General features: G+C 40.4%; 1 protein-coding gene across 1 annotated transcript in view; it reads left to right on the forward strand.

The window, feature by feature from the left end:
- Window positions 1-421: 421 nt before the first annotated feature.
- Window positions 422-8314, forward strand: part of EFEMP1 (EGF containing fibulin extracellular matrix protein 1) — a 47295-nt gene continuing 39402 nt past the window's right edge. The window contains exons 1-3 of the mRNA XM_009640563.2: window positions 422-502; window positions 3467-3515; window positions 3691-3951. Coding sequence (XP_009638858.1) covers window positions 422-502; window positions 3467-3515; window positions 3691-3951 — 391 coding nt within the window. The remainder of the gene's footprint in view (window positions 503-3466; window positions 3516-3690; window positions 3952-8314) is intronic.

Consider the following 8314-nt stretch of genomic DNA (forward strand, 5'->3'; position numbering starts at 1 on the left):
CCCGGGTCTCCCCTCCGGCCGCCCTCCTCGTGGATGGTGAGCTTTTACCGAAAAATCGCTTTGCCACCCCAAAACGTGCGACGGCAGGGCGGTCACACCGCCGGCGCCTTGCCCAGCGCCGCGCCGGAGCGCACCGCTTCCAGCCCGGTGCGGCATTAAGTGCTATGTTATTTTAAACTCCATTTACTTATTATTATTCCTCCCCTCCCCTCAGCTGGATAAAATACAACGGGCTGGAAGCGCAGCCAAACCTCACCCTCTTCTCGCAGGAGAAAAGGGGCAGCGTCCCCGCCGCTTCCCCCAGGGACGGTGACCGGAGCCGGTCCCGGCGGTGCCGACCGCGTCCTCCAGCGAAAAGGAACGCTAAAAATATTCCCGTTTTATTTGGTTTTTTTTTCTTTTCTTTTTTTCAAGGTTCACGATGTTGACAGCTATGTTCTTGGCTGCTCTCATTCTTATTACAGTACATTCGCAGGAAACTGAGGAAACCATAACATACACGGTAAGGTTTAATAGAGTTTGAGATAATTACTGCTTTGCAGGGATTCTTTTCTAAATGACCCTTAAGAAAAACCAAATTTCTTGCCAATGTATAGCATGCAATACAAAGTTCTTTGAGTTCGAATGTTAACCATAAAATAAGCTGTTCCTGCACTGAAACGGTGTTTTAAAGTCAAAGTTGACCAGATTGAGCAAAATAGGCTACAGCTGCCTGTTCTGAAAAGCTTATCTATCCACTGAGCTTGATGAGCTGAACAAAATTATAAGGTTTTAATATTTTTTTAATCCATTTTCATAAAGACAGGGTCCCTAGGACCTTCATTTGAAATATATGGAATTTGACAGATAATTAGGTCAAACATTCTTTTGTGTTTTCTTTGGGATATTTCAAGCTGTTTTTAACAAAATGTAAGTACTTCAAAATTCAGTGTTCTTAATGAAGCATCTAAGTCCTGGAGTGATCGTAGGACTGTTGGTTTCTGAGGCTGGCTTTGAGCAGTGGTTTTGCATGGCTTGATACAATTGTACAAGAATACTGGAAGTAGGTTCTGTTCGTAACCAAGTGATAGGGTAAGAGATTTAAAGGCCTTTTTTAAGGCTTTTTTTTTTTTTTTTTTTTAAATCTTATTGTGTTCAGTCTTTGGCTTGCATAATGCATGTCATCGAAGGAGTGGCAATTACATCGGCTTGGGCTGGGGAAAAACCCACATTTTCACATCTGATTACAGTTGTAATCCCTGCAACTTGCTTCATGTGGGTGGACCTCTGAATATGTGTACAGGCATTAGCACAATGCCACACAAGCAGAAAATTCTGCACACATGCAAAAAGTTAGAGAACCACAGCCAAAGACTGAGATTGTCTCTTATACAAGTAATCCCACTGAAGACAGTGGGATGGCTCGAGCAAGTAAATATCGCAGAGTTGGACCTTATCATGGAAGACAGGGCTCAAAGAAGCCTCAAGTGAGCATCAGGAAGCCAGTCACAAAATATTAACACTGGGCTTTAGAAGCAACAGATTTTTGAAGGTTGTGAGTACTTCTACACAGAGGCTTCCGTGACTTTTAAGTCCCCGTATAGAAATGGAAACCGAAGATCTAAGTACCCTCTGAAAATCCAGACTAACATAGGGATCCCACCCCCCTCCTTTTCTGCATTTATAACATGTTCTTTTTAAAAAATTAAGTAGCCTTTTCTGATAAAACTACATAGTTCTGTTTATACCAATGAAAAATTTCTAGCATCCATATATGACTTGGGTTCCTGTACTCCATTTTCAAAGAGGTCTTAGCATTTAGGTGCTTCAGTGATCATTTGACCCTAATCATGTGAAACTACATAAGAAAAAAACTTTGCTTTTGGAAACTTTACTCTTAGGATGCTACTGTTTCTCATGCGTATGTTGTATTCATTTAGGGCCAGATCTTTTTCTACTGTAAAAGTCCCTTCAGCTGCAGTAATAGATGGACTTGGCTCCTTACAGTTAAACAGACAGTACTTCTGTTGTGCATTAACAGGAATTGGGTGATTCAGTAAATGCATGAATTAGCTGTTTTCCTTTGGGTTTGCGTTTTCATAGCTACAGTAACTTTGGTGTCGTCAACTCAGCATGTAGTCATTCCTTTAGAGATCAAGAATTGTAATACAATTTGCTGTCCACTTACCCCTTTGGAAGAAAAAGCCTCCGAAGTTACAACTCGCTGCTACGTTTGGCAGGTCGCTGGTGTCACCTGCAAATAAAGAAAATATTTTCAGTCCTAATGCTGAGTCAGTGTCCATTAGTAACAAGTTCTTCAAAATAACTTGAGGATAGTACATGGAACAAGTGGATCTCTGCATCGGGTGGTCAGATTTGTCACTTCTAGAGTTCCTCTGCAGCAGAGGAGTTGCAACAGGATTTAGCTTGCTTGACTGTGACTAATTACATTAGCCGACTCGATTCTTTTTTTCTATAGGGCCATTAAAGTAATATCCCAAGCAGCATAGCATGTATATGCACCTACATAGTACAGCTCAGTTGATTCATTGGTATTTTAAATGTGGCTGCTGCGGTTGGTAGCATCGTGATACTTTGCTAATCAGTTTCTGTAACTGTCACCCACAATTAAAATTACTGTACTGTAGGCTATTTAATGCTTTGGGGCAGGGGAATAATGAAGATGCCTAGCTAACTGCAGGGCAGAATATTTAAAATCCTTCCTGAAGTTACTAGTCTGCGTCAAATATGAGCAGTTGCCGAGTATAGTCTTATTTGAATTCTGCCAAGTCTTATTTGTGTAGGTAGTCCCACTGTTATAAACTCTGGCCATTTATTGTATTTCTCACAATATAAATTGTTCTTCCTAGACTGCAGTTCCTGGAGTCATGTGATTACAAAGCATGTGAATGAATTTCCTGCTGTCATGGGATCCTTCCCCATTGCTAGAGTGCTAATGGGCGAGAGGATGAAGTACAGGGGGATAGAGGCCCATCAGTCCCTGGGAAAACAGCCCCAGGAAGGAAGGATGTTCACCTGTTGGAAGGCAGTGAACAAGATCAAAATTCAGAAAAACTTGCTTCTTTTTCATAAGAAGACTTTCATACCGGTCAGCTGGGTCAGTCCAGAGGTTCATTTATTCCAGGATTCAGCTAATGATAGATGCTTTAAAACGGCATATAGGAACAAGGCAAGACGACAGTGATGCTGTCCTCACTTTGCTCCCCAGCCCCAGTAAAACCTACGTACTCACAACAAATGGTATCTTAGGAACTCCCTGAGGTAGAGGCATGCTCTGATATACACATGTTGTTCCTGCCCAGCCATGCTGTACCAACAGCCATTTTTCTAGCTGACCAAGGTATACAAACATTGCATTTCCCTTAGCATCCAACTTTGGGTTCATTGAAATACACTTGATTATTTTTCCAAAATAAGGAATCCCAAGTAGCCTAAACTTTATTTTTTTTTTCCCCCCCCTCTATAGCAATGCACAGATGGCTATGAATGGGATCCTATTAGGCAACGGTGCAAAGGTACAGTAAACAATTTTCAAAGACAGACTTGCCATTGGTATTCTTTAAATATTATCATTACACACCCCTATTTTGGACAAGGAGGTGTGCTTACATGTCTCGTGTTATTTGTATTAATGGCTGTTGCAGAAGGTTCGACTGTTAAAGGCATGACTTGTGTTGTTGCTAACTGCAGATATTGATGAATGTGAAATAGTCCCAGATGCATGTAAAGGTGGGATGAAATGTGTTAACCACTATGGAGGATACCTCTGTCTACCTAGAACAGCACAAATTATTGTAAATGAGCGAGAAGAAGCAGCAGCTGAATCCACTAGTGGTCGAAACAACGTCATTCGACGGACTCCAGCTGATCCTCACCGTGCCCCTCCAAACCCAACTCATCAAATTCAGTGTGCAGCTGGGTATGAGCAAAGTGATCACAATGTGTGCCAAGGTAAGCAAGCTGCCGTCTGCTTTACTTCCAGTGTAATTGGAACGTACGTGATAACAAATCTTAATGCCTGGAAAATGACAGCCTATAACTCTTGCATTTAATGGTGCAACACTATATGCTATTAAACTGCACACGTGCACATTTCCTTAAGATACGTGAATAAAATACATGCATGTTGTTATTCTTCAAGGTAACAGAACTCGCAGTTTGTTGCAGCCTTACAGTCTGCTCCATCTATTTCAGGCTAAGTAGCAGCATTAATTCTGTTGTCCGTAGGTCCTCAAAACCAACCTTAATGCAAGTAAGCAACGTTAGTCAAACATTTTGTATTGTATTAAGTATGTCCAGGAGAGGCAGAGCTTTGAAAAAAGCAGGCTATGTAGCAAGTCATACTATAGATGACTTCTGAAGATTTGCAAAACCATGTATTTCTCAGTAAGCGAGTGCTGAACGGAACAAAAATTAACCACCATATGAACTTTTGCTTAGACCAGATTGTAATGCAGAAGGATACAGTGGTTTTATTATGTGTGATGAAGCGGTAGGAACCAAACATCTGAACAGCTTGGGCTCTTCTGATCTCTGTGGAAGTCGTTCTACGCAGACCCTGCCAGTTTACTTCCAGTCATAGTCTAGCCAGCCTCTGAAACTATGGCAATGAAGAGCTTTCATCTGAGTGTACGTACACCACACACAGTGCCAAAATTCTCAGGGTATTAGCAATGTTAATTGTATGCATTCAGGAACCAGACTCGCAAGCACTACTGTAAACTAAGACTGTTTCATTTATTATTTTATATAAATAGTTTACTCTTATACTTGCTGAAGTAACAAATGTTTCATCCACTGTTTTGTTTCCTTTCATAAAAATATATTCTACTCCTTGTTCATAAACTTGGTTTTCAAGCATGTTAGTGGGATACCCATGCAAACAGAGGGCAAAGCTTGACCCCATGGTTCATCTTTTCCACTTTGTGGCCCGTAACAGTATAATCATATGAAATAGCACTTGAGTGACTATAATCAGGGCAAGCTGTAATATGCAGTGGTAGTTCCTTTCTCTCTGGTATTCATGTATACAAAACATTATTTATCACTAGTAAGTAAATTCCCCGTCATTCTGAAGCATAGTAATCATCATGGAGGCTGCATAAGTTATTTTTGTAGGCAAAGCCTCAGAGTTGTGTTTCTGGCTTATCTGCTAATGTTCAACGTTTCTGTCACTCGAATTCAAGAATGTCAAGTAAAGAACCTACTGCAGGAGGTCAGTACCATGATCCCCTTCACCCTGAGCATTCATTTAGGGTTATCAAAGGAAAAAGCAATGCCAAGGATGGCAAATGGGTTTTTTTCCTTAGTTTAACTTGGCAAAGTAGCAGCAGACCCAGGAACAGAATACCGGACTCCTGCGTTTGATCCGGCACTCCCTGCTTCAGGTGATGCCGCGTTGCTCTGGCTGGCACTCATCTTCGCTGGTGAATTGCAATAAACTGCCGCTTCAACTTCTAGCATGTAACGTTTTTGCTTGATTAAAAAAAATGCAAGTAATGCTAGAAAACTTCCAAACACAAACATGGCCTCATGCTACAACAGCTTTAGGTGTATAAATTGGGGATAACATAGGAAAGTTTAACAGTGTGTGGTACCGATACCTCATGTTCCAAACAAAGGTTGAAAGTGAGGGTTAACTTAGATGGACAACTAGTTGAGGTTTTTGTTTTATTGAGGAGAAAGTTGTTGGTGATACATTACTATTATTTTACTTTGTGCTCTGGCTTCCTGAAACTGGAAACTAAATATTTATATTCAAGTCACAAATCTTTGGCTACTTTGTAACAACTGCTACCTGTTGTTATAGCACCAGAACTCAGACACACAAACTATGGTGGAATCTTGGGCTTGACTGAATTGGAGTTTTGCTACTAATTTCCTCATGCCAAAACTTCAATCTAAATGCAGAAAGCATGGAAATATTAGTGTTTAAAATCTGAATTGTATTGTACTGAATGAATTCCAGCTGGAAAAAGGGTAGTGGACAGTGTACTTGAAAGAAGGGATAAAAGACTTCTAGAGCACTTAAAGCATGTATTCAACTTCACGATCTTCATGCTTTTCACTGCTGAAAATATCTTATAAAAGATAATCTCAATCAGCAATGGTCCCACTGTGGATTTATTTAATTATGGTTAAAAGACTTTGCCATGATAACTGCTTGAGGCTCCTAGGGAGTGTAACTTACACATATAGTCACACTTAAGCTTGTTTTATTGTTTAGTAAATCAAATATGAAGTCCAGCTCCTTCTAATTGTTTGCAGATGTATGACATTTTCCTTCCAGTCCAGCAGCACTAAGTATGTTATAACCAATGTGAAAGTGTGGAGACCTCTGTTTAAAACAATAACATGCTTGGAGGACCTGTGTTACTGACATCATACTGGAGTACGAGGGGCCTTCTGTTTTAATACAAATGTCCACTCCCTTTTTAAATGTTGAATAGGGAGGCTGTGATGGGCCAAAGGCACTCGTGGTTTCTGCGCTTGGAATAAATGTGCATAAATGACACTAGTCCTGTTGGACTTTAAGAGGCTTCAGTGATGTGCTGAGCTTCATCGTTAGGTAAAGCACGATGCAGCGTGGCCAGATCCTATTTCTATTGACAGGAATGAGAAACATTCGGAAAGGAGCATGATTCTCTGCACTTAATCTACCAAAACATGGCCATACGCCTGAGTTACAAAAGATACTTAATACCTTCTTAACTTCTGACCTGAAGAAAACAAACGACAACTACGATATTTGTCAGTGTTGAGAGTTTTCTGTCCGCAGTGCGTGCTGTTATTTATTAGAGACCACGTAGCAAACAGATAGCATGGATGACAGGTTGATAGCAAACCATGCTGCCTTGCAGAAGACGACTCCATGGAAATGCCTGCAGTTTCCTATAATATACATCATTTTTACAATGACTAGCGATCAGAAACGTGTTCTTGTATAACCGCATTGATGTTAGAAGTGTGGGTAGCAAAAGTTTCCTGGGAAGTTCTTAAGATACTATATGTGAGCAGAAAGTGCCAGGAATCACCAAAACTGGTGAAAATATGAGGGGGAAGTTATTCTGGAGGAGGATGTCTTGTATAGAAAATGTACAGAGCCCTGAGTTTTGTGCTTCAACTTAAAACACTTTAACTGTATCTTAAATTCTGGGTTTATGACCTAACTAATCCCCCCCTCCCCACCTCTGTACAGTCAGTTCCCACTTTACTGTCACTTTTGAATTTGCCTTTAACTCAAAGGGCTGCTGAATTGGTCACTGAGGTAGATGCCCCTGCCTGTAGCGCCTGCCAGCACTTTCAGGAAGCCTCTCAGAGGGTCTGACCTGTCATTGTGAGAGTATCACTCAAACTGGGAAAAGCAAAAAACAGAGTAAGAAATGGTTTTAAGCAAATTAGCGAGTTAACTAATATTCACAGACACTTTTTGCCTGATTACAAAATATGAATAGCTGCTCTCTGTTGCCTTCATACAAGACTGAATTTTATTTCTGCTGTGGTGTTAGGCTCTCTGTGATTTGAGTCTGCTCCTATTGAAGTCAAAAGAAAATCACCCAATTAATTCAATTTTGTCAAATCTAGTCTGCAAGAAACTACTAGCTTTTCCTAGAATGTTAATGACACTTGAACAGAAAAAAAGACCAAGCAAAGGTACCAAATAACCTGTAAACTTGAGAAGGGAAAAGAACTTTTCTTTTTTTTTGCGTTCCTATCATGCTGGCAATACAGGAAGCAAGCTTTTTTGCTCCTCAGCTAGATTAGCTTGCTATACTTCTCTAGTCTCCTTATAACCCTTTGTGCTGCTGTGACTGTAAAATACAGGGAAGAGAGAGGTTGTCATAAAAGATATCAATGCTTTCTTTTATGGATAAAGAGAGACACCTTTTCCACGTAGTTCTGCGTAGGCTTGGTGGATGTTGGTTGATTTTTTCCTTCTCTGTGGGGGGAGGAAAAACATTAACTTGTTTTCTGTGTTGTTATTTTTCCCCTACAAAATCATTTTAGGGATCTCTTCATTGGTAGGGGGTGTGTGTGCGTGTGTTTAGTTTTCCAGTACTTTCCAAAGTAACTTACCATACTCAATCTAGGCTTTTACCTCAAGAAGTTAACTACATGAAAATAAGTCAAATAAGCCTAATTTTTTTTTTTTTTTTAAAGGAGAGAAGGACAAGGGGAAGCAGTTCATGATGTTTTCCACACAGAAATCACTTTATATTATATACATATATCAGGGATGTGGAACTAGCATGTCAAGGACATAAACTAAAAATTGGACAAGTGCAGGTGCGCTCAGCCTGGCCCTTTGCAGAGC

This window comes from Egretta garzetta, unplaced genomic scaffold (assembly GCF_000687185.1).
Source record: "Egretta garzetta isolate BGI_Z169 unplaced genomic scaffold, ASM68718v1 scaffold200, whole genome shotgun sequence".
Lineage (NCBI taxonomy): Eukaryota > Metazoa > Chordata > Aves > Pelecaniformes > Ardeidae > Egretta > Egretta garzetta.